Source organism: Anolis carolinensis, chromosome 5, assembly GCF_035594765.1.
Source record: "Anolis carolinensis isolate JA03-04 chromosome 5, rAnoCar3.1.pri, whole genome shotgun sequence".
Lineage (NCBI taxonomy): Eukaryota > Metazoa > Chordata > Lepidosauria > Squamata > Dactyloidae > Anolis > Anolis carolinensis.
The window spans coordinates 163,655,899-163,682,676 of NC_085845.1; the positions used below are offsets into that span (position 1 = coordinate 163,655,899).

The window sequence follows — 26,778 nt, forward strand, 5'->3', positions numbered from 1 at the left end:
CAGAGGAGGGCGACTAAAATGATTAAGGGTCTGGAGAACAAGCCCTATGAGGAGCGGCTTAAAGAGCTGGGCATGTTTAGCCTGCAGAAGAGAAGGCTGAGAGGAGACATGATAGCCATGTACAAATACGTGAAGGGAAGTCATAGGGAGGAGGGAGCAAGCTTGTTTTCTGCTGCCCTGCAGACTAGGACACGGAACAATGGCTTCAAACTACAGGAAAGGAGATTCCACCTGAACATCAGGAAGAACTTCCTCACTGTGAGAGCTGTTCGACAGTGGAACTCTCTCCCCCGGGCTGTGGTGGAGGCTCCTTCCTTGGAGGCTTTTAAGCAGAGGCTGGATGGCCATCTGTCGGGGACGCTTTGAATGCGATTTCCTGCTTCTTGGCAGGGGGTTGGACTGGATGGCCCATGAGGTCTCTTCCAACTCTACTATTCTATGATTCTACTGAAACGTGAAGCTTCCAGTGTCCCCATTATCTGAATAAACCTACAGTTGAAGTGTGGTGACCAGAATTCTTCATGCTGCCTAGAGAATTCTGGGAGTTCTAGTTTAAAAGAATTAATTTTTCTGAGCTCTAAGACAAGTACATGGGATTTACAGAGCTCAATGACATAATGCTGCTAACATCCACATTTTCAGTATCTGTACATAAAATCATAGAAATGATTCTGTTCAGCTTCTGTGAACCGAATGCTAGACTGACAGACAGGTACCTAAAGCTGGCATTCATGAGTAATTGCACTGCTGTCATAGCAAATTTAAATTACATCTCAGTTTCTCTTTACCAAGAGCTTCTTAAGCCAAAACCTCTTTATTTTTTGTAGCATCTTTCCCATACTTCAATTTATTTAACCACTTATTGGGCTTTTGCCATTCCTTTCAAGCGAAGAGTATGATTTAGAGCAGAGTTTCTTAAACGTTTTCCACTCATGGCCCCCTTTTGACCTGAGAAATTTTTATGTGACTTCAGGTATACTGGTATACAAAATAAGTTTTTAAAAACCCAAACATTTATTGAAAATAAATCCGCATTTGCAAGGCTTGCTAAACAGGCTTATTCTCCTTTTTATGGAGTACAGTTGAAGCATTTCCTGCAGAGTCCACTGTAAAAATTGCACACTGTTGCTGACAGATTTGTTTATATGGGTGGCTTTCAAAATTCTTTTACTATTGTCAAACACTGAGCTAAGGGGACCCCACTTGGAGTCGGGATCCACAGTTAAAGAAGCAGTGATTTAGAAATTAAAGAGCCGTATTTAATTTTCCAGGGAACTATACACCAGTCTCCTGTTTTCCTTATTCATCGGCCCCCTTAGCCTTTCACATTATTTGTTGCAATTTTCTTCATATTTAGTATAATTTCTGGCTTATTTTGTAGTAATTTTTTTTACTATTTTTTATTACTTGTTTCAAAATATTTCCCAATACTCTTGTTATTATTACTTCTAAGAGGCAGAACCTAAGAAAGATTTTCTCTGGACTTCTTTCCTACTCTTCACTTACCGGGCAACTTGGTTGATGACAGGCGCAAAATTGGTTGGTCCATATAACTGCACAGTGCACAAGCTTTGGAAATATGATTCCAACACCCCCTCAACACCCTCACAGTTGGGGTTGTCAAGGTTGTTATTCTGTGGAGAAAAGGGTGCAGCTGAGCAAACACAAGAGGGTATGTCTGTGTTACTCTGACCTAAGCCCTTGGGTGATGCATACATGAGCATCTAAAGCATCTTCAGAAATATGAGAAAAAAACCTGATAGCAGTAGCAACAAGTTGGATTTAAGTCTTAGTATGGAATTACAATGTTTCATTTATTCACTTTCTATAAGGTAGTCTACAATGTCACCATGAGGATCTCGGACGAATGGAATTATATATATGTTTTTAAGGTTTTTATAATGTGTTTTAACAATGTTATTAATGAATCTGTTTATATTGTTTTTATGATTGCATTTTGGGCATTAAATTTTGCCAATTTTTGTAAGCCGCCCTGAGTCCCCTCGGGTGAGAAGGGCGGGGTATAAATTTTGTAAATAAATAAATAAATAAATAAAATACTTCTTATCTGCTTCTTCTGAATATAAATATATATTAGGGCATTTTTATTATTATTAGTTTGCTATTCTTGTGGGGTAGCCATGCAAGGATCAGGAGGGAGGAAGACCTCTTTCCTTCTGACCCCAATCCTCAATGGGGCACAACTGCCTATCCTTATCGGAACATCGAAGAGCAAACCCCTTGGCCAGGAAGAAAGCCCCACACAGCAACAACAGCAACGGTGTCCCTTGTGGGGTCTGGCATCCTACAATGCTGCCCTGGTTGACATCTATCAAAAGAAGATCCAGCACCAACAGTAGGAGAGAGGAATACCATTTCTGTCCTGGGCAGCCCTACATCTAGTTGCCCTTGCTGGCAGGGGAGAAAAAAAGACCACAACCAAGGAGGAGCCAAAGAAGAACTGAGTCCCTCAGGGGAAACCACAAAGGCAGCCACCTCCAAGGCTCAGCTCTGACTACCATTATCTTCCACCTTTGATACCTGGCACGACGGCCGGCGTAGCCTGGGAGGCCCTTCAGGAGGAAAGGGGAAAGAAGGAAGATTGGAAATAACAACTTTTCCTGCCTAAGCTTCCTCTGGCTAACCTGGGTCGGCAGTCGGCAGAATTGGGGGATACACTGATCCAGAATAAAGCACCCAATATTCTGCTGACCAACAGACCAAAGGGATCATTGGCCTCCCTCAACCCCAGTGCGTCTGCCTCAAAGGAGGTTCCACTTCGCGCACGTCCTGGTGGAGGATTAGGTCAGAAAATCACCTTATGGAAAAGACCTTGGCAGGTCTTTTTATTCCTTTTGGGAGCTTACTGCAGGCCATCCATAATGTTGGAGTCTAAAAACTGATCCTTAACTTTTTGAAACAGCCTACCCCTCAGCTCTTCATTTCGTTTGCTAATCCACTTATTTTCCGCATATTGAAGTTTGTTATATTAGTTACCCCATAGTATGAAGGAGTAATGTTTTTAATGCTTTTTCTTGAAACACCTTATCTATTTCTGGTACTAATAAAGTCTTCCTATATTAGAGGCCATATTTAAATGTCTTCATTAAAGTTACATAAATCATTTGTGGTCATAATTGTTTTGTTAATGTTCAATAGGGTGATCGAAATGCGCAGCCCCTTGCCAACTTTCATTTTATTCTGTCCTAAAATTAGCCTCTTGCCTTGAGCAAAAGAATAAATGACTTTAATGCTGTCCTGAGGAAAAAGCAAGCATAGGATCTTGTACTGCTTTTACAGAGTCTGTGTGTCAAGTTCGAGCCTGCTGTGTTAACATTAATCAATGCTTCCTTATTTGTAGAACTGCAATACTGACCATAAAATCATGATGGTGTTGTCAGCTGCAACAAAATAATACACTTCTAACTCGGGTGTATAAAGATTTTTATCTTGATTTTTAATTTACATTGTTTATTATTGTTGATTCTGTTTGATAAGGGATTGTGACAAGGCAAAACAAATGTTGGGACAAGCTTTAATTTGGGCTCTTTGAGGTCCTTACAGTGGAAATTAATTCATACTACATGAACTTATAGATAATCTCAAAGTACTGCTCAATGTAGTCATATATTTCTTATTGGAAATCTTTTCACGTACACAGTGCCATTAGTTCTGTATTTCTTACTGCAGAAATATACTTCATGCATTTGCCCATCTTGAGTGCTAGCATGCATTCAAGCAACATTTTTCTAAATGTTTTGCTAGGGTGACTTTTCTCCTTTCCTACTGCAATAAGGAAATGAAACTGGCAAAAACATTTGAGATAGAATATGTTTAATTAGTTTAACTGATTCTCATGACTTGATTGGGGTGGTCATAGTACAGAGTTATAAAAGCAGTGGTGAGAGTGGTGTTAGAGAGTGAGGCATCTATATATATAAAAGAGTGATGGCATCACGGCAGCGGACAAAATGTCACGACCCAGGTTGCAAAGGCACCAATAACCAAACACAGAGGCCAGAATCTAACTAATATCTTTATTGAAGGAATATATAAAGTTAATAAAAGCAAGTATATGAAATAGTCCAAAAGCAGACCTTTCAGGAAAGGTCTAAATTAGTCCAAAAAAGCGATGTCCAATATGAAATATTAAGGTCCAAAGTTGTAATCCAATAACCGAAACACTCACTTTGCCAGGCAAAGTGAGGGGAGATGACAAGGTCCTTTAGTCCATAAACTTGAGCAAGGCTAGGAAATAACTTGATACTTGAAACAAGGCTTAAAACGTGGAACAAGGTAACTAGGAACAAGAACAAGGTCCGTGGAATAACTTGGTAAAATCCGTGGAACAAGGCAAGGATTGGTCCTGGGCAACAAGGCGAAGTCCGTTGGTAAACAAGGCTGGGAAGCAAGGCGAAGGCTGGAAAGCAGGGCAAGGCTTGAGCAGGAGCGAGGCTTGAATCGGAGCGCGCTGTCCAGACACAACTCGCTCCGTAGGCTGACGAATTGACTCCGCGAAGTTACTACGCGGGTAAAACACCTAAATAGAGTCTAACTTTCCCGCCGAAGCAGTTCTCTGGGAATCAGAACCGAAAGCTAAACTCTGAGACCAGATGTGAGACTCCCCAAAGATTCTCACGAGAAGCAGTCTTAATTGGCCACATTCTTAGCTGCAATCCTCGCACTCCTGCGCGAAGCTGATTCCAAACTTCTCTGTTGTTTACAAAACTCCCGGCGCAAGAACACGGGAGAAGTAGGCTCTGGGGTTGTTTGACATACTTCTGGGAGACAACTTTCTTGCAGGTGCAAGGTTCCCAGATCTGCCTGGGAAAGATCTAGCTGAGGGGAAACCAGTTCTGACTGGGAAGGTAAAAAACCCAAGTTTTCCTCCTCATCAGGAATTACAATGTCCTGAGCAGGACTACAAGGCCCATGGGTCATCACACTATCCCCCTCCTCAAGGCCCCTCCCAAACTGGGGCCCTCTCCCCGAGGCGCGAGGTCGCGGCTTGGCGGGATAGGTCTGATGAAAGCGGCGGGTTAGATCAGGAGCATGGACTGTGGAGGCGTCTTCCCAAGAGCGTTCCTCAGGGCCAAAACCCACCCAGTCAATGAGATATTGTAGGCGGCGGCGATGAAAGCGAGAATCCAAAATGTCCTCAACCTCGAACTCCTCCTCCCCATTCATCAAAACAGGAGGGGGGGCCGGTTGGTCTGTATCAGGACGCACACCATCCGCCGGAAGGAGCAGGGAACGGTGAAACACTGGGTGAATGCGCATTGAACGCGGAAGTTGGAGTTTGAAAGTCACGGGGTTTAATTGCGCCACCACTGGATAGGGGCCAATGAAACGGGCATCTAACTTCCGGCAAGGGCGGTGGGAGGGCAGAAAGCGAGTGGACAGAAAAACCCGTTCTCCTACCTTGATTTCGGGGCCCGGCTGGCGGTGTTTGTCAGCGTGGCGTTTATAGTCCTCCTTGGCTTGGTCCAGTTGCTGGAGCAAAAGTTGTTGCACCGCTGTGAGTTCCTGCAGCCAATCCTCTGCTGCGGGAACTTCTGAAGTTTCAATGACAGGGGGAAAGAAACGTGGATGGAAGCCGTAGTTTGCAAAGAACGGCGTTTCTTTTGTAGAAGCTTGAACTCCATTGTTGTAGGCAAACTCAGACAGTGGTAACAGAGAAGCCCAATTGTCCTGTTGGTAGTTTACGTAACAGCGAAGATACTGCTCCAAAGTGGCATTGGTGCGCTCCGTTTGCCCATCTGTTTGGGGATGATGAGCTGAAGATAAGCGAGAGTCTATGCCCAATAGTTTTTGTAGTGCCTTCCAAAAACGAGAGGTGAATTGAGATCCACGGTCTGTGACTAAACTCTTGGGCAATCCATGTAGTCTGAAAACATGTTGAAGGAATAGATCCGCAGTCTCTTTGGCCGTGGGGAGGCCTTCGCAGGGAATGAAATGGGCTAACTTGGTCGTGGTGAATCCACAGGAAGGTGGTAGGTCAGTGATGAAATCCGCAGAAATTATTTCCCATGGGCGAGATGGGGTAGGAAGGGGGTGTAAAAGCCCTGAGGGCTTCTCCCTTCTTATCTTGGAGCGCTGACATACTGGGCAGGTGTTGACATATTTTTCCACATCCTTGCGGATCTTGGGCCACCAAAAATCCCTTAGGATCAGATGCATGGTTTTAAATAGTCCGAAGTGTCCTGCTGGTTTGCAGTCATGACACAGACGAAGCGCTTTTTCCCTGCCCGGTCCGGGTGGGATATAAACATGATTTCTATAGCAAAGCAGCCCATCTTTAAGCGAAAAGGGAAAATGCAGACCTTGGCGAAGTTGGTCCTGCGCCCAGGCATCTGCTTGCTGACTAGCCCTGATTTCTTGAGCACAGATGGGTCCTGGAGTAGAGGAAGTTGAACCAATGGAAATGGATTTGGTGTTCCCCACTGTGAGCGTGGCAAAGTTCTCGGGTTGTAATAGTTGGGATTCAAAGGTCTCCTTACGTCCTGCAGCGTATTCCGGTTTACGTGACAGGGCGTCTGCTTGCTTGGTCTGGGCTGGGGTCACGTAATGAATCTGGAAGTTGAAACGTTCGAAGAATAAAGCCCAACGTTGCTGCCTCTGATTCAGTTTGCGGGCAGTTCTTAGATGTTCTAGATTACGATGATCAGTATGGACTTCAATGGGAAATTTGGCCCCTTCTAGCCAATGTCTCCAAGTTTCAAAGGCTGCCTTTATGGCCAGTAGTTCTTTTTCCCAAATGGTGTAATTCCTCTCTGGTGTGGTTAGTTGACGAGAGTAAAAGGCACAGGGATGGAGGTGATCTCCCACCGGTTGTAAGAGTACAGCCCCAATTGCCACATCAGAGGCGTCCGCTTGCACAACGAAAGGGGTTCCAGGATTTGGGTGCTGTAGAATTGGCTGGGAGGTGAATAGTTTCTTTAGTTGCTGGAACCCTTTCTCTGCTTGATCAGTCCAGCGGAAAGGCTGCTTTCCACGGATGCAGCTAGTGATGGGGTCGGACCAGCGGGCAAAATCTGGAATGAACTTGCGGTAATAGTTCGCGAACCCCAAGAAACGCTGCACCTCTTTCTTGTTAGTTGGCGCCCGCCATTCCAATACTGCTGAAACCTTGGCTGGATCCATGGAAAGCCCTAGAGGCGAGATGCGGTAACCAAGGAAATCTACCTCTTGTAGATCAAAGGCGCATTTTTCCAGCTTGGCATAAAGTCCATGATCCCGCAGTCGTTGTAACACCATTTTGACGTGGTTCTCATGTTCTGATTGTGATCTAGAAAACACCAAAAAATCGTCCAGGTAGATTATCAAGAACCTGTCTAGATAGTCCTGAAAAATGTCATTGACAAAATGCTGGAACGTTGCGGGAGCTCCGCATAAACCGAAATTCATAACTCGGGACTCGAATAATCCGAATTTGGTCTGGAAGGCGGTCTTCCACTCGTCCCCTTCCCTGATGCGAACTAAGTTGTAAGCCCCCCGAAGATCCAGCTTGGTGTAAACCTTGGCTCCTCGAAGCCGATCCAGTAGATCCGAGATTAAGGGCAGGGGATAGCTGTTCCGCTTGGTGATATTGTTCAATGCTCTGTAGTCCACCACCAAGCGTAGTTCCCCTGACTTCTTCTTCACAAACATCACTGGGGAGGCGGCTGGGGATTGAGAGGGTCTGATGAATCCCTTGCGAAGGTTTGTCTCTATGAATTCCCTGAGAGCTTCTTGCTCTGGTTCGGTCAGGGAGTAGAGATGCCCTCGCGGGATCGGGGCCCCCTCCACCAAGTCAATGGCACAGTCATAAGGTCTATGTGGGGGTAATTTTTCGGCTTCTTTCTCATTGAATACATCCCAATACTCGGAGTACTTCTTTGGCAAGGTGATGATGGGCTCGGTGTCTGTGGCATGGCAGACCTTGGCTACGAGGCAATGGTTTTGGCAATACGGTGAAGCAAACTGCAGTTCTCTGTTGGACCAGGAGATGTTAGGGTCGTGGAGAGTCAGCCATGGGATTCCCAAAATCACAGGGAAATGGGGAACCTCGGTAACAAAGAAGGAAATCTCTTCCATATGTTCCCTTATCCACATCCTGGTGGGTTCCGACCACTGACTTACGGGGCCCGTCTTGAGGGGGCGGCCGTCTATGGCTTGCACCACACGGGCATTCTTGAAATCATGATATTGTAATCCCAGAGAGTCGGCATACTCTCTATCAATGAAATTGTTGGTAGCTCCAGAGTCTATCATGGCGTGGATCATGACGGGTCCCCTTTTTGCTGACCATAATGTGACCACGAGAAGGAACAGGACCCCGGTTGGCGGCTCTTGAATAGATTTTTTGACCGGGTTGGCGAGCCTCTCTACACCCGGTCGTTGGCTTCCCCCGCCGGCTGTGTGCCAGTCGGCTCAGACGCCTTCGTCTCCGTGGAGGACGCCGCCGCAAGACGGGCGGCAGGCTTCCCTTTGGCTGGGCACTCTCTGGCGAAGTGGCCCCCATTCCCGCAGTACCAACAGAGGTTAAAGCGTTGACGACGGGCCTTCTCGGCGGCATCCAGTCTGGGACGCACATTGCCCAACTGCATCGGCACCTCCTCGCCTCCTCTGGGGTATGGGGTTGGCGGTGGGGGTCTCCACACTGGACGTGGCTGAACGCTGGTGGGAGCGGGGGGTTTTGCCCCGGCTCTACTGCCCTGGCCTCGAACCCACTGTTTCCTGTTGGCAATCATGACTTCAGCCCGTAAACATTGATCAATGAGTGCCTCGAGGGTCTGGGGAGGATCCACCTTGGAGATTTCTTCCAGCATTTCAATGTTGAGACCCTCCCGGAATTGTCCTCTGAGGGCTACATCGTTCCAGCCGGTGTTGTGGGCCAGCACTCGGAACTCGGCTATATACTGAGACATTGGTCTGTCTCCTTGGAAAAGGCGACGGAGTTTGTGACCGGCTGCCTCCAAATTGTCCTCGATTCCCCAAGTCTCCTTGAGGTGGTCCAAGAAGTGTTGCGCTGATCTTAGGTGTGGAGAGGCTTGGTCGAACAGTGCCGTCGCCCAATTGGCCGCTGGCCCGTCTAGAAGACTGTAAACCCACGCCACTTTGATGTCTTCTTGGGGAAACTCGGCATCACGGGCCTCTAGATAAGCTTGACATTGGCGACGGAAAACATGAACCTTAGAAGCTTCTCCAGTAAACTTGGTAGGCAACGCCATGGCCGGGAGGCGGATTCCGCGCTCCCGCAAGCCCTTTATTTCTCCATCCTGGGCGTTGAGTCTGTCGCGGATGCGATCCACCTCATCCTTGTCGATGGTGTAGGTAAGCGGCTGCCCACCCGGCACGGTTCCGGTAGACATTCTGGCCTTGGTTAATTGGTGCTTATGGGTGGCGGAGTCAAACTGTCACGACCCAGGTTGCAAAGGCACCAATAACCAAACACAGAGGCCAGAATCTAACTAATATCTTTATTGAAGGAATATATAAAGTTAATAAAAGCAAGTATATGAAATAGTCCAAAAGCAGACCTTTCAGGAAAGGTCTAAATTAGTCCAAAAAAGCGATGTCCAATATGAAATATTAAGGTCCAAAGTTGTAATCCAATAACCGAAACACTCACTTTGCCAGGCAAAGTGAGGGGAGATGACAAGGTCCTTTAGTCCATAAACTTGAGCAAGGCTAGGAAATAACTTGATACTTGAAACAAGGCTTAAAACGTGGAACAAGGTAACTAGGAACAAGAACAAGGTCCGTGGAATAACTTGGTAAAATCCGTGGAACAAGGCAAGGATTGGTCCTGGGCAACAAGGCGAAGTCCGTTGGTAAACAAGGCTGGGAAGCAAGGCGAAGGCTGGAAAGCAGGGCAAGGCTTGAGCAGGAGCGAGGCTTGAATCGGAGCGCGCTGTCCAGACACAACTCGCTCCGTAGGCTGACGAATTGACTCCGCGAAGTTACTACGCGGGTAAAACACCTAAATAGAGTCTAACTTTCCCGCCGAAGCAGTTCTCTGGGAATCAGAACCGAAAGCTAAACTCTGAGACCAGATGTGAGACTCCCCAAAGATTCTCACGAGAAGCAGTCTTAATTGGCCACATTCTTAGCTGCAATCCTCGCACTCCTGCGCGAAGCTGATTCCAAACTTCTCTGTTGTTTACAAAACTCCCGGCGCAAGAACACGGGAGAAGTAGGCTCTGGGGTTGTTTGACATACTTCTGGGAGACAACTTTCTTGCAGGTGCAAGGTTCCCAGATCTGCCTGGGAAAGATCTGGCTGAGGGGAAACCAGTTCTGACTGGGAAGGTAAAAAACCCAAGTTTTCCTCCTCATCAGGAATTACAATGTCCTGAGCAGGACTACAAGGCCCATGGGTCATCACACAAAACAACAAAAGTAAACACCCTACAACCTCGAAAATTGACAGCACAATCCCTCATCCATGCCTCTAGGTTGATACAACAAAAAGAAAAGAAAAATAAAGTCCTAATTAGAGGGAGAGGAATAATTGTTTTTATCCAATTGCTGCCAGTTAGAAGGCTAAGCTCTGTTCACTTGGTCTCCTAGCAACCCACTCAGCCCAGGGGACCCTTGACCTTAACTACCACCAATTCCTCAATACTTTATTTCCCATACCACCAGACAACGCCACAGCAACGCGTGGCTGGGCACAGCTAGTGTTATTATATGGGGCCCCAGTGGAATAGTCTTCTTCTCTTGTAATATTCAGAACTCGCTTCCTATCAAAAGGAAGTACTGACTTAGCACAGTGGTAATTAACTTACATAAAAGAAACTGCCTTGAAGATGGGGTGATGAGCGATGACTTTAAATATGAAATAATAATAATAATAATAATAATAATAATAATAATAATAATAATAATAATAATAATAATATTCTTATACCCCGCCCCATCTCCCCGAAGGGACTCGGGGTGGCTTACATGGGGCCAAGCCCGAATATAACTATAAAAACAAGACAAGAAACCAATGAAACCAATAATCAAGCCATAAAAACAAGTCATAAAAAATGAGGAAATCCATGATTTAAACCGCCCTGAGTCCCATCTGGGAGATAGGGCAGTATATAAATAAAGTGTTGTTGTTATTATTATTATTATTATTATTATTATTATTATGAATGATAATAGTAGCAATGGTTACATTCATCCCAATTGCATCAGAACGCTAATTGGTCTCCTTTTGCCCTGGTAGGTCTTTGAATACTAGCTTGTTCCCATTTTGCTGGCACTGTTTACAATATGGTTTTATTGCCTCTCTGGGCATTGTTCAATCACAGTACTCATGTGATGGCCAGGCTGTGGCACAGCTGGTTAGTAGCCAGCTGCAATAAATCACTACTGACTGAGAGAGAGTTCGAAGCCAGCCCAGGTCAGATTGAGCGCCCAACCATTAAATAGCCTAGCTCGTTGTTGATCTAAGCAACCTGAAAGCCCAGCTCGTTGTAAATATATATATATCTATATATATAAAAGAGTGATGGAATCCTGGCGACCGACAAAACAACAAAACTAAACACCCCACAACCTCGAAAATTGACAGCACAACCCCTCATCCACACCTCTAGGTTGATACAACAAAAAGAAAAGAAAAATAAAGTCCTAATTAGAGGGAGAGGAATAATTGTTTTTATCCAAGTGCTGCCAGTTTAGAGGGCTAAGCTCTGCCCACTTGGTCTCCTAGCAAACCACTCAGCCCAGGGGACAGGCAGAGTTAGGCCTCACTTAGGCCTCTTCCACACTGCCTATAAAATACAGACACCACCAGACAACGCCACAGCAACGCGTGGCCGGGCACAGCTAGTTCTTTTATAGCCGAGTTTACCATCTAATAAAGGCTAAAGCAAAACAGCACAGATGAGTGCTTTCCTAGAAACAAAGCAAGCGGTGAGCTGTTGCTATGGTGGCAGGACTTCGAGGAACATATGGCCTTTTAGGAATCACTGGAGACATTCCCACTGTATTCCATTAGCAAATAGCAGCTTTTGCATAGACCTAACTCTACAACTGCTTGCTTCTGCACTCCTGTGATCTGCTTATGGAAATTCTGCTTTGATCACAATCAGAAAACTGGAAGTAAATGCCCAGAGATGGGCACAAATGCTTTCCCCCCTATCCAGGTGAAAAACATTTTAATTAAAATTGTTATATGGTATGTTCATGCACGATCTTTCTCTCTTAACGTTCTTTGCAATATCCTTTTCACAGAGAATTAATCTTGCAGGTTTTCTTAATGATATTTTTTTCCAAATACACAATCCATCGGAAAAGCACTTAGGCTTTCAATATGGAAGCGCCCGGATGTACAAACGGCAGGTAGGCAGGCAAGCAAGAAGGGGCCCTCTGTGCCTTCCTCGATCCGTGCCTTCCTTGATGGAGGCGGGCGCCGTCGTCGAGGAAGGCGCGGTGGGCTCCTTCTTGCTTGCTTGCCTGCCTGCCTGCCACTCGTACATCCGGGCACTTCCAGCACCAGACGGGGAAGATGGCAGTGGCAATGGGGACGTGTTCCCTGCTGAGTGGATGAAGACTTGGGAGAAGTCCAGCAAGGGCGAGTTGAGTGTGCGGGGCTGGGCCTCCCAGGGAGCCCGGGAGGGAGGGAAGGGGCCAGATGGTCGGGTCTTTCTCCCCCTTTGAGCCCCTCGGTGGCAGGAACGCCGTGGGTTGGGCTTCTCTCTTGTGCCAGGCCGCAGCCCCATCTCCCTCGACAGTCTCTGGATCCAGCTTGTCTGCTTCAAACTGGATTATCTGGCAGTGTAGACTCATACCATCCAGGCAAAGCAGAGCATCTGGAGTCAGAAACCTGGACTCTGTAACAGTTTAGACCAGGCCTGGGCCAACTTCGGCCCTTCAGGTGTTTTTGGACTCCAGCTCTCACAACTCCTAACATCTGGTAGCCTGTTAGGAATTGTGGGAGTTGAAGTTCAAAATACCCGGAGGGCTGAAGTTCGCCCAGGCCTGGTTTAGTCTCATATCATCCACTTCAAAGCAGATGTCATATCATCTCCTTCAAGACAGATAATCTGGATTCAGAAACCTGGGTTCTATGACGGTTTAGACTCATATCATCCACTTCAGAGCAAAAATCCTCCGCTTCAAAGCAGATAATCTGGATTCAGAAACCTGGATTTTGTGACAGTTTAGACTCATATCACCCACTTCAAAACAGATAATCTGGATTCAGAAACCTGTTTTCTATGATAGTTTAGACTCATATCCACTTCAAAGCAGATATATGGTTATGCTGTTTTGTGATGACAACTCTGTACAGTATATAATAAATGTTCTCTTTTTTTTTGTTCAACAATAAATGTGAATTCTTCTTCATGAAAAAATAAGACATCCCCTGAAAATAAGACCTAGTACATCTTTGGGAGCAAAAAATAATATAAGACACTGTCTTATTTTCGGGGAAACAGGGTAGCATCCTATGAATCCTACAGTTGGCAAGTTCATGAGGCCTCTGGAATTCTCAGCTAGATAGTTCTAGTTCCTCGCTAGTCTATAAATCCCAGGATTCCATAGGATGCAGCCATGACAGTCAAAGTGGTATCAACAAGCTATAATTATATGTACAATGTGAGAGAGCCCCAGCTGTCTTTTGCTTCTACATAATTTTTTGTAACATGCCTTTAACAAACTGTTCAACGTGGCTCAGACCATCTGCTAAGCAGACTTGTATCTTCCATAAAGGCAATTTCTAAAAATTATTTCCACAACATTCATAGAGTTCTTTCTATTTTGGTTGATGCTGTTGCATTCCTTTGATGGTGGCTGCGAACCTTGTGGGGGTTTTGAAGGAGGCATCACAATGAGCTTGTTTTGCAAGGAGCTGACTGGTCTCTTGCACCACACCCAACATTCTGATCCCACAGTTATAATTAGTTCTCATTTATGCAGTTTCCAAGGCAACAGAAGTGAAGGATCAGTTCTTAATGTGCTGATCCCATAAATGGAAAAGATGCTAATGCTAATATTAATCTTCAGAATTCAGAGCTTCAAGAGAAGGAAATAGCTCTAAGGTTCAGAACCTGTGAAATTATAACAGACAATTTGAAGAATTCAAAAATCTTAATTTTCTACACTGCTGATCTTGGACTTCCCCAGCCTCTGTGGCCAGTATTTGTGCTAGCACGAGGGTTGTATGATTTATTGCCCAAGAAAGTGACTTTTCCAATTTTTGAAATCCCTCCCCACCTCCTCTTTTAATAACCAACTTGGGAGCTTTTATTATCTTCTTAGCATCTGTATTAGGGTAATTCCTTCATTGAGAAATTGCAGGAATGCAAGCTACCGGGATAACCAATTTTTTTCATCAGGGTAGATTTTACAAAAAGGAAATGGAAATGAATAGCAGTTACTAGAAGTTAAAAGTTATGAGATGTGTGTGGTAGGAGTCTTAAAATTAAAATTGGGGGAATGATTTGCAGTCATTTTAATTTAGGCTCTATAATGTGATGTGATGAGGCTTTCCTCTAGTTCTGGAGCAATAAAGAAGTAAGTGTTCTGTTTTGAAAAATAAAATTCAGCTGATGCTCAAAATTATCTACATCCTTGGAGAGAACACATCATTTCAGTAGGGAGAAAACAGGTTTTGTATAAACAATATCAGAAATAATTTTAAATAGTATTCTAGATTGCTAACCTTTGAAAAGTACAGCTAGAATATTTTTTGGCTTCTGAATAACTTTCTCATGTACTTCTCACTCAGTACAAACTAGAAGTAGCTGGAATTATGCATCAAATGACTGCTAGAGAACCATCCTGGCCCATTGTGAACACAGATACCTCTGTTGAAATGTTGGATTGAGTGGAAAATTTGGGGCCGGATCATTCTAGTACAGCCTTAAATGGAGCTGTTTTGCGTCATAAATATTTCATAGTATTTAATTATAATGCCATCTGGTTAATCTTGTTAGCATATGATTCGAGGGCATTGGTTCTGAAGTCTACACTAAAGTTTTATTTTCTCATACTACGTGGAGTTCCAGTGCGATTTCTCTGTCTCTTTTTTTCCTTCTTGTAGATGATGAAATACCTGGGATTTTGCAGCACACTTTGAAAAACCCACCAACAGATCAGCAGATTAACAAACTTGCTAGAGGACTTGGACCTGAATGGGAGTACATTGTGTTGTCTCTGGGCTTGACACAAACCGACATTTATCGTTGCAAAGCCAATCATCCCTACAATATTCAGTCACAGATTGTGAGTGCCTTCATTTTATGGAGGCAGCGTTTTGGGAATAAAGCGACTTTAGAGAGTCTACGTGATAGTTTAAAGCTGGGAGAAGTGGATTCTTCTATAATCCAACAAATGTTTCAGTGAGACTCTTATTCTTACTGGATAAGAAATCTGACTTTTTTCCAACTATCTCAACTGATTCCCCCCCCCCCCCCCCCAAGATTTATTTATTTATTATATTTACCACACTTATACTCTACCCTTCTCACCCCGAAGGGGACTCAGAATGGCCTTACAAAGGTGACAATTCGATGCCGCACATATACGTATCGATAAATAAACTACACATTAAAAACCAAAACAACTAAAACATCAACATCAAAACATCAATTAAATCACACAACTCATGTCATATTGCAGGACAGTTCCATTCGGCATTGTGTAATTTCAGAATTTCTTATTGCACTGCTCAGATTTACTGGTCAAGAGTTTGGTATTGTAGATCAGCCAGAGGCTGATGGTTTCACTAATGTTTTAGAGAGCATTGTGGGATTGCCTGTGGGATTTCCGGGGCCACGAAGTGATGAGGATTTAAGTCAAGGGAATGTTGCCCCTTTCAGTGAGAAAGCTGACTGGAAAAGCACAGTCAAAGGTCAGTCGAACCAGCCACAGACATTAGATAAGGAAGACTCAAGCAAAGAATTAAGTGATACCGAAGGCTGCCAGGAAAAAGCACCTGGAGATATGGAAATCAACACAGACCTTCGTTTACAGATCCGAGCAGACAAACAGACATTGCAGGGCAGAGCATTTGCATGGGAAATCTGGGGAGAGATTTCAGGGGAGATAAAATGCTTTCATGTGGCTTTTAATTGAAAAGTTGTTTATTTTCAAGTTAGTTCAGGCAACATCATTGGCTATTCCTGGACTGTATTGCCTTTGTTTGAGACATTTGGACTCCTGTTGGATTATTGCTTATTGCTAAAACCCTTTTTGGATATACTTCTTCTTTCTCTATACCTGATTTTTTCCCCCTATACTTTTGATATATTTTACAATAAACTGTTTTCTTATTTTCTGGACTCTTGTGTGGTGCTGTGATCATAGGGGTTTCCATGCCTGGGGTGCAAAACTTGGTCCCAAAGCCACGTTTTTTTCTTGAAGGTCAGAAAGGAGGGACTGATCTAATCTCACTGGGGAGGGAGTTCCATAGATGAGGGGCCACCATTAAGAAGCTCCTGTCTCTCTTCCCCACCAACCTCACCTGAGAAGGAGGTGGGATTGAGAGCAGGGCCTCCCCTCGATGATCATACCCTCCAAGGTGGATCGTAGGGGGGAGATACGTTCGGCCAGGCAAGCTGGGCCGGAACTGTTTAGGGCTTTATAAAGTACTCAATAGCACACTAGCCACCAGTGAAGCTGACGTAACAGGGGGATTGCGTGTTCCCTGTACACTGCTCCAGTGAGCAATCTGGCTGCTGCCCATTGGACCATTTGAAGCTTCCGAACAGTCTTCAAAGGCAACCCCACGTAGAGCACATTGTAGCAGTCTCTTTGGGATGTAACAAGAGCATGGACACCATAGCCAAGTGAGACTTTCCAAGGAATGGATGAATTTTTTATTGCTTTTAATGAAACTTGAGGGTGTCTTTAATGTTTTTAATGTAATGATACTTTAAATACCTAGATCTTTGATTTTGTTGATACAAGCAATTGTTTCAGATTGTACCGATTCCATGCATAACTTTTGGAGGCAATTCAAGAGCTGCTTCTTTGAGAAGCCAGGATCACCTTCATGTCTTGATGTTTCCAAGGTCACGAGCGGATTATAGAGACAAGGATTTCTCCTTAGTGACCAAATCATACTCTCTTGACAACTCCAAAATGTGTATCTGAAATAATGAATGAAAAAACAGTGTCAAAATAAACTAAATGTTGATATACCGTATATGTTCTTGCCATATTTCTTTCTTACTTGATGGATGGTTTTGGCTTGGATAATTCTGCATTGTAGTTACTGCGGTCTGGGTGCTGCAGTCCTTAAGGATCAAGAATCTGGTATGTGGTTTTTCATGCAACTTGACACTTAAACGTGCACACAAGATTTAAACATATAAAAATAATATTAAAATACAAACTACAAACTAGAATATAAAAATGAAATTGAATTAAAAACACATTCAGAAAAAAGTCCTAGCTAATTTAATTTTTGGCTTCTTTTTGTGCTCACAGTGGCTCAAACTTACTTCTTAAAGCTACCAAAAGATTTAGCTGAAAATCATGGATGTAAAACTAATGCTTGAATGACATTTGTTTAAGCATATCTCAAACTTTACAAAATGGACCTTATTGAAAATTAAGGTGCCACAACTTAAAAGCAGCTCCCTTCCATCTTGCCTTTGAAAACCAAGAAAAAGTTTCTGTGACAGATTACAAGGAGTGGACAGGTTCAAAAGAGGAAAGGCAGTTCTTCAAAAAAAAAAAAAAAAACCAAAAACTTCACTGTCTAAATGTTTGCCTGGATCATGAATCATAAATATCTATCATAAACTCAGTGACAAAATATATATTTTAGATTATAAATACTAGGTTTTCATGGTAATGTCTAGACATTTTCCATAGAGATAAAATACTTTCCCAAAATATTTATATGAACATTGTTTGCAAATAATATCTTCTGTTAAAAAAGAATTGCAACTCTACTATTGACTCTGGCAGCCTGAATTCCAGACAGCATGATTTGTTTCAATTCTTAGAAACACAGAGTGGAGTATTTTATTTTTAATGCTTTATAAAGCTTTGTTGATTGCAACATTCATAATGCCTCTACACCTCAGTCAAATCTTATTTTTTGCCCTAAAAGTGTGTGTGTGTATATATATATATGTATATAGTATGTTGTGTATTGGAGCTTTCAACAAAATCCAAGCCAAATTAGAAGCCGCACAGTTTGGTATGGGTTGTGTTTATGTGGTGCCAATAATTAAGAAACTTTTTAAACCCATGAGTTGATGTAGCATAATGATTACAATATATCATCTCTTTCTGGCCACTTTGAATCACAAGAAATAGCTTTGATGAGCTACTGTTTCTCAGCATGACCTATTATTAAACATGAATATAGCATTCATTTTCCTTCTACATAAAGAGTGTCTATGTTGAACTTTCAATAGTTATATGAGGACAACCTAAATATTTGATTAGGGTTGTATTTTACATTTTTATTTTTCCTTGGTCTAACATACTTATTTTTCTTTTTATAGCACAATAGCTCTAGTGGCTAAGAATTATGGAAATAGTGGGTATAGATCTGTCCTTTTCTCTCTGCTCACAACCACCCTGAATATATTTTGTAAGTCTACATTTTACATAACCAGACTGGAAAGCCACCACTGAGCAGCTGTAATATAGCCTTCAATAGTCAAAAGCCGCTAGGGAAACCATGCCCAGTCATTTGCATTCTTGGTTTTTCAGCTTTTTTCCTGCTTTTCCTGGATTAGATTGTTCTTCCTCAAAAACCTAACTGTAAAGATTTCAAAGATATATTGTTGAGGGCTTTTATGATCAGAGTCACTGAGGTGTTGTGTGGTTTCTAAACTGTACGATTATGTTCTAGCAGCATTTTCTCCTGACATTTTGCCTGCATCTGTGGCTGGCATCTTCAAGATACCACCCACAGATGCAGGTGAAACGTCAGGCAAAAATGCTTAAAACAAGCCATACAGTCAGAAACTACACAACATCCCATGTCAAAGATGGCTTTGCAGGCAACAGTTAAGTACTACATACAAAATTGCCTTCTGCCCCAAGCAGAGGATAGGAGAAGCAGAAATGAAATCTTGCCCTTCCCAATCACATCAACACAAGGGAAAAGATACTGCAGCAGCCATTTGAATTCGTTTCTGTGACCCCAGTTGTTTCTTTTTGTAAGCAAAAAGAATACACAGCAACCTACTCTTAATCTCTCTTACATAGGTTCCCTCCTCAAACCATTAAGTTGGAAAGTGGCCACTGAGTCCAATCTATTGCTCAATGAATGACTGCTACTAAAGCTTGCCCAGCTGGTAGCTGTCCAGTCTCTATTTTTACAATTGGTTACATTGCCAAACCACTCTTACTGTCAAGAAGTTCCTTCTAATATTCATTTGAAATCTGATCATCTGTAACTTCAAACCATTAGCCCTGGTCCTATCCTTTGGGGATTGTTGTATCCCAGAGCAGGAATTCCTCTGACCTTAGACACCACACCAGTTGAGTATAATCAGCAAGCAGTTTATTGAAGAATATATGAGAGCAAAGCAATAAAAATGATGCAAACAGTATAGTCCAAAAGGGTATCATCAGTAGGCAAGAATTAGTCCATGAATTTCCAGGTACAAAGACAAAACACAAGGAACAAGGTTGCAAAATCCATAAGAACAAGGCAGCTTAAGATCCCAAAAACTCAGGACAGGAACTTGGCAAAACAGGAACCATGAAACTAGAAATCCACTTGGAAGCAAGACTGGCATGAAAATCCAACATTAACCAAACTGAGGTAAAAAGCCATCCCTTGTCTCTTATAAGGCCTTTCCTGTCTCATGCAATGAAAAGAACACATTCCGTTTCACTTTCCCACCAGATAAATATTTATTTTCCCTTTTCCCCCTGGAGGTGGGCTGACCTTCGACAGACCTGTGAACTCTCCCTTTGTTTAGAAAAGTCTTATCTTCTATCTTCAAGCTCATTAAATTCTGCACCCGACAAATTTTTCTCAGAAGACCGATTCTCAGAGAACAACTGCTGAAGGCCTCTCTCAGGAATTTGGCCTCTCCACACTCTGTTCAAGAGAAACCTCAGGCCTTTCGGAGCCAGCTCTGTTAGGAAAACTATCATTCTCATTGTCATCAGACACAGGCCCAGAAACCCCAGCATCCCCATTGACATCAAACACTACCACAGGCTGAACTACAACACAGACAGAGAAAACAAACCTGCTCTTTTCTGTGATAGTCCTAGAGGTATTTAAAGAGTGCAATTATATCACCTCTTGGTCTTCTCTTCACCAAGTTGAAGGTAGCCAGCTATTTCCACCGTTCATGTTTTATTATTCATATCTCTTATCATCCTTTTTGCCCTTCTCTGAACCCATGTCCTTCTGTGCCCAGAACTGAATGCAGTAATCCAGATGAGGCCTGACCCCACCACAGTGTATTTTAGATTCCTCCTCTATCTCTGATTTCCCCAAAATAGGATCAATATTGTACAGAATAATTTCAGATTTGGAATTTCCCCCATCTCCCTTCAATATTTGTTTGCAGATTGGTCCAACATTGGGAGATATTACCTGTCTGCATACTTTTCTAGAGTGTTTGTACCTACAGAGAATGCCCCATGTACACTATAATTCAATCATGCATAGATCTATCCCGAGATATATTCCATTGAGTTCAGTTACTTAGAGACCCCTATGTGAAAATATACAGGACCGCATCCTAAGGAGAACTTCAATAAGGCAATTGTAATATATGGAGTTCTTTATGACAGACGTGCTTTTTCGAACTCTGTCTTTTGGAACTCATTTCATTCAATATTTATCCCCCCCCCCCCACTACCACAACCACCACCACAATGGTTTTCCTTATACCAACCCTTTGAAATAGACTGAGAAGCTGTGATTGGTTTAAAGTGACCACATTGTTATATTATGGAGAAACTGAGATTTGTCACCTTCTCCTTCTGCCCAGCCCTATACTGTGAAAACATTTAAGGCAAAGCTCATGGATCTGAGACAGGATGTAATTTTCAACAGAGACTGATAAAAATCATAGAGTCTCAAAAAATCTGCTTAATAGTAACATGTTCTGATCAACATTTTAATATATTTTATGCAAGAATATAATGGGGTAACCTTGTTGAAAGCCTTACTAAAATCAAGATACACTATATCTAGAGATTTATCTGACCTGCCAACTACCAACACTATTAAAAAAGAAAGAAACAATATTAGTATGGCATGACATCATTTTTGGGAAACCCAGGCTGGTTCCTAGTAAATCCTCATAGCCTGATGGTTTAATGATCTGCTATAAAACATTTCCTGGTATTAATGTCTCGCTGACTGACTGTAGTTGCCTAGGTCACCCTATTATCCTCATTTCAACCATGTGCTCTTGTAGTAATGTAAGCTTAAACTCAAGGTTAATATTAATGTAAGTGTAATGAAGCATCTTATTTTCAGTATAAATGGAAATAATGGAAGGGTTTTTAAATCTTTTTAATGGAAATGTAACGGTGTAAGTCTTTCATCAACTTTCCTATCGCTGCCTGTGTGGCAGACTAGAACCTGAGTAAATGACACACCAGGGCTAATTTCTCACTTAGCAAAATGAAGTTCTCTGGGAACCTGCCATAGCACCAGGAAAACAAAGCCCTTCCTCTTCCAAGCAAATATTCAGTCATTTTAAATAGAATCTCAGAACAAAGTATCTTCCCTGTATAATTTCCAAGAACTAGGTTTATACACTGTGTTCATATGCTTCCTCTTTGATAATAAAGTTTTCTATGAAAGGATCAACAGTTCAAGGAGAGCTGGCAGTATGTAAACTGGAAGTGTAATTTCTGGAATTTAGTTGAAGTTCCCCAATGCTTTAATTCTGACACCACTTTTTGAGAGGGTGAATTGCAGCAATTTCTTCAAGTGTTAGCAAAAATGTCATTAAGTCAAAGAAAAAAATTGACATATTCACTGTTAATGAGAACTCCAAAACAGCTTCTGGAAAACTGCTATTTATAACATCAGTCTCTAGTTTGCATAAAACCATGGCACGCTTACCTGTAACAACATTTGCTGATGTGCTTATAATCTGTAATGTGTGCTACTGTTCACTTCATTTAAGTGTTAGTTCAAACCTTTTGGCTATTTATAACACCGTTATTTAAGCTGACATGAAGCCAAAACACTCCTGGATGATTTGTCTGCCAAGTGCCTGCAGCTCCCTAAGAAACACTTTACTTCAAAATTCTCTTTTCTGTACAATTGTTAATAGCTTTCCACCTTAATTTGTCACAACAGGGCCAATTTAAATGTTCTTTCCACAATTTGGCTGCTGCCAAAAACAGCATCTGCTTAGTGTGGGGAGCTATACATTCATAACAGTGATAAACCTTCCTTGAATTCACCTGGTATTAGGGTAAATTACACTACGTAACAAGATTTTTGTTCCTGAGTTATAAATGACATTTCCTAATTGGTTCTATCATATAAACATGGAAAACGTTTATTAGATTGCAAAAACTTGGTTTTTGAAGAACATCCTGTGGCACATTTTGCTATAGTTTTTCAATAAATATAGAGTCTCAATTCAACGTAATTTGTGGCAGCCACAAAAATAAAGTTTCTGGAGTATAGCAACTACTTTCAAAGTAAGTACTGCATGATTAAACAGGAAATAACACTTTCAAACCAGGAACAGATTTTTTCAAATTGTGTTACATTGTGTTATTTTTTCGGCTATGTCTAGCCCCAAAAGAGTGTTCTCTCCAGGTCTCATCCGAGATATTTTGCTACCCGAGGAAACAGACAAAATGATGTCTCTATTTTTTGTAAAGAAGCTATCCACAATGTTTATTTTGATATCAGTGAGGGCACAGAATCCTCTAGCAAGCAATATATGAAGGAATGTTACCCATCTCCTTTCCTCTGGTTAATATGTGTGTACCTTCAAATCAGCTGTTGACTTAAGAATGTCCTATGAATTTCATAAGGTTTTCTTAGGCAAGGAACACTCAGAGTAGGTTTTTCACTTCCTTCCTCAAAAATACGGTTTACAACACTTGGTATACATTGGCAGTCTCCCATCCAAATATAGACCATGGCTGATCCTGGGCTCTTTAGACTCAAAGTGGTTCTACACTTTGACTAATGAAAGGGCATCACCTTGTTCTTCTTGTCTTTCAGCCCCTCAACAATGCACAACTCCAGTTGGTTTGGCCATTTAAATTGACAAGAATGTCCCAAGGACAGTATGCATCAGGAGCATTCTGGGATATCAAATTGGCGACCTTCTGGCATTGAGCAATAGGAGGCCCAGTCTAGCACACTGAAAGAACTTAACTGGAGTGCTACCTACCTAATTTAACATGCATTTTTAATTTCCTCAAGACTGTTGTGATAACTTACTCAGAAAATGTCATTGCACATAATAAGGAAGCAACTGTGCCTGCAGTATCAGGCATTTGTTCCATCTTGTTTATATTCTTAGAACATCAAGGCATGGTGTGAATATTTTGGGGCAGTGCGTGCGTCAGTGTTTGTTTCTTTGGGCACTGGGTGGAATGAACATCGGAATCTCAGCCACCAGCTGCATAAACTAAGGGGAGACACTGATAAAAGCCTAAATAAGGCTATTTCTAAGCCAATTAAAGGTCCCAGTTGCTGCACTATATGACACAAGAGCATTGGCAGGTAAATACCAACCAGTGCTAAAATAGAAGAAATAGAATTGCAGGAAGAATGAAAACATTTAAGGATTTATTAACCCAAATGTAGCAAGTGCTGGCAAGAAAGCAATGAATTTTTCTAGCAATTTGAATTGGCACACTGCTTGATTACTCAGGAGTACCTCTGCACTATATATATTTCTAATGGTCATCATTACATGTTCAGATGCATTATGGATGACTGAAAAGCATGTTTGTTCACAAATCATAATCAAAGTCTGTTGTGTTGCGTATATCCAGGCAGTCAACAGCATTAAGTCCTGCCAGAAATGTGTGACCGGTCTTATTTATTACGCAACCAGTCCACAATAACAATAACCCACCATTTTCATAAAAGTTCAAATCAAGGTTGGGGGAGGAGACATGACAAGGACCTTGAAGTCAGAATGTTTCTAGTTAAAAAACAATAAAGACAGGAAAGGATAAGCTGTGATATCAGCAATACAAGTATACTTTCTCTCATTTGGTAATGTGAATTAAGGAGGAGGAAGATAATTTGGATTTAGATAATGAAATAGCAACACTGGATTATATGGCAGTGTAGAAGGGGCCTAAATCACAACAGTGTTGGATAAAACTAGGGAAGCTGTTGAAAGTAGGCAAAGTTTTATGTTGGATGAAAAGCCAGTGGTTCTCAACCTGGGGTCCCCAGATATTTTTGGCCTTCAATTCCCAGAAATCCTAACAGCTGGTAAACTGGCTGGGATTTCTGGGAGTTGTAGGTCAAAAATCTGGGGACCCCAGGTTGAGAACCACTGGGTTAGAGGGAGCCAGTAGAGAAATTTTCTAGAGGAGCATCATGCAATCTAAGCGGAAAATTATTTTCACAGTAGGCTTTTGAGACAGTCCTGAAAGACTGGCTGATAGCTCAAATTTCTTGTTTCTTGGCATCTCCCCCTTTTCCCTAGATTTCTCAAAAATTAGAGTCAGCATCTCTGAAATAATGTTTGTAAACTCCATCAGCATCCTGGAATGCAATTTATCAGCTCTTGGAGGCTGAGATCATTTAAATTAGTGAAACATTTTCTTATGGTCTCCGTACCTAACTAGAACTGCAGGCCCTTTCATATATCATTTTCTATGTTTCCCCCAAGTTAAACACGGTTCTGTTATGGGAGGAGACCAAAGCAGAGCCGAGTCATTCAGTCTCCATTCACCCAGCAATGGAAACCTGTTCCCTTACTTGCTTTTTTTTTTTGGCCCTTTTTTGAGGTGTATGTATGTTAATTTTAACACAAGCCACTCCTAATTCTTGGTCTTAACATTCTCTGCAGGTTCATGTGAATGTATCTTCAATTATTTCATTTTTCAGAATTTGCCATCCTTCTTAAACTGTTTTTCTCTTAGGACTTTCTAGTCACAGGGTGTTACCCAATGGCTCTGTTACCAATTTAAATAAGATAAGACTTTTTATACACACACACACACACACACACACACACACATATATAGTAAGTCAACAGACCATATCAAATACAAACAAACAATTTAAAATTTACCGGATACTATAAACTCTATTAAATTTAACTGGATTAAAAGGCATTACATTTAGAAAAGAAAGGATAAGAAACCTATTAATTATTTCTTCAAACATTTCCCATTCCCTTTTCATCTTAAACTGGCCACTTTTCTTTAGAAAATAACTTTTCTACAGATTAGCAGAGAGTACACCTCCAGCTATGTTCAATTTTCTTTCCCCTCCCTCACAGAAAAATGAGAAGGTGGTTTCCCTTAAATTCCTGCTATTTTCATTCATCAACCATTCCTTTTCCATTAGTAAAGATTAACTCCAAGGTAGCAAAATCTCCTTGTTCCTTCCTCCACCTTCCGAGAGATCAAGTTGTCAACAGTTTATTGGATACCAAGCAAGGATTTATTGCATTCTTCCTTCCTAGCAGAGTTAGATTTCCTGCAGATGTCAGGATCACCAAAATCGTTTATTAAGGAATCAACTCTGTAACAGGGATGTATTGATGGGAAAGGTAAATGCAGACACTCTCCCCCAGATAAGAGTTCTCCCCCTCACCAATTTTTTTTTATTTTGTCCCCATGTACATAAAGTATTTCCATGCATAGACATTTCTTTGGCGCATCTACAGCAATATGGGAAAAGTTATTCTCAACTTTGACAGATGCCATCTGGGCATTCAGTGCTTCATTAGAGAAAATCAGACATCCATTCTCAACATACCTCGCCACTGGCTGTTCCTGTAGGGCTGATGAGAACTGCAGTTCAACAGCTGATGGAGTACATATTCCCCACTTCTGTTTTACATGTGCTTTATATATATACTGTATATATATAGTAAGGCTCACTGTGGGAGCCCTGGTGGCGAAGTGTGTTAAAGCACTGAGCTGCTGAACTTGCGGACCAAAAGGTCCCAGGTTCAAATCCCGGGAGCAGAATGAGCGCCTGCTGTTAACCCCAGCTCCTGCCAACCTAGCAGTTTGAAAACATGCAAATGTGAGTAGATCAATATGTACTGCTCCGGCGGGAAAGTAATGGCACTCCATGCAGTCATGCCGGCCACATGACCTTGGAGGTGTCTACAGACAACACCGGCTCTTCGGCTTCGAAATGGAGACCAGCACCAACCCCCAGAGTCAGACATGACTGGTCTTAACATCAGGGGAAACCTTTACCTTTTTAAAGACTCACTGTATCCACAGGAGGGATGTTCCCAGCCAGATTGCAGTTACCTGAAATCTTGGATATGACTGAAAACCAATCATTTGGTGACTTATAATCCCAGTGTACTATTAAATTGCATTGGAGAACCTAAAAATTCCTAGAGAAATAACCTTTTCCAAAGATTTCTGTTCCACCTCCCTGCCTTCTTCATATGCTGTACTAATCATCTGTTTGCTGAATTTATTTATTTATTTATTTACATCATTTCTATCCCACTTTTCTCCACCCCAAAGGGGACCCAAAGCAGCTTACAAACATTAAAATGCATCTCAACAAAATCAACAATCTAAATATATAAGCAATTAAAACACATATAAATCATTTAGCAGATTAAAACCAAATATAATGCTGAGTCATGATCTCATAACCAAATCGTTTTCCAAAATCCATAGTCCGTTATTCAAACTGTTAAAGTCT

At 42.1% G+C, this 26,778-nt stretch overlaps 1 protein-coding gene and 1 long non-coding RNA gene across 4 annotated transcripts in view; one reads left to right on the top strand and one right to left on the bottom strand.

Moving 5' to 3' along the window:
- cradd (CASP2 and RIPK1 domain containing adaptor with death domain) overlaps positions 1–26,778 on the top strand; it is a 107,170-nt gene that overhangs the window by 55,738 nt on the left and 24,654 nt on the right. For 2 of the 3 annotated variants that reach the window (XM_062980950.1, XM_062980949.1), the window contains exon 3: positions 15,031–15,212. In XM_062980950.1, the coding sequence (XP_062837020.1) occupies positions 15,031–15,212 (182 nt within the window). Of the gene's footprint in view, positions 1–15,030; positions 17,137–26,778 lie in introns of those variants that run through there. The other variant, XM_008110864.3, reaches the window with a different exon arrangement.
- Positions 16,800–26,778, bottom strand: part of LOC134299139 (uncharacterized) — a 30,875-nt gene continuing 20,896 nt past the window's right edge. Inside the window, exon 2 of the long non-coding RNA XR_010006288.1 lies at positions 16,800–17,080. This is a non-coding gene — a long non-coding RNA (uncharacterized LOC134299139). The remainder of the gene's footprint in view (positions 17,081–26,778) is intronic.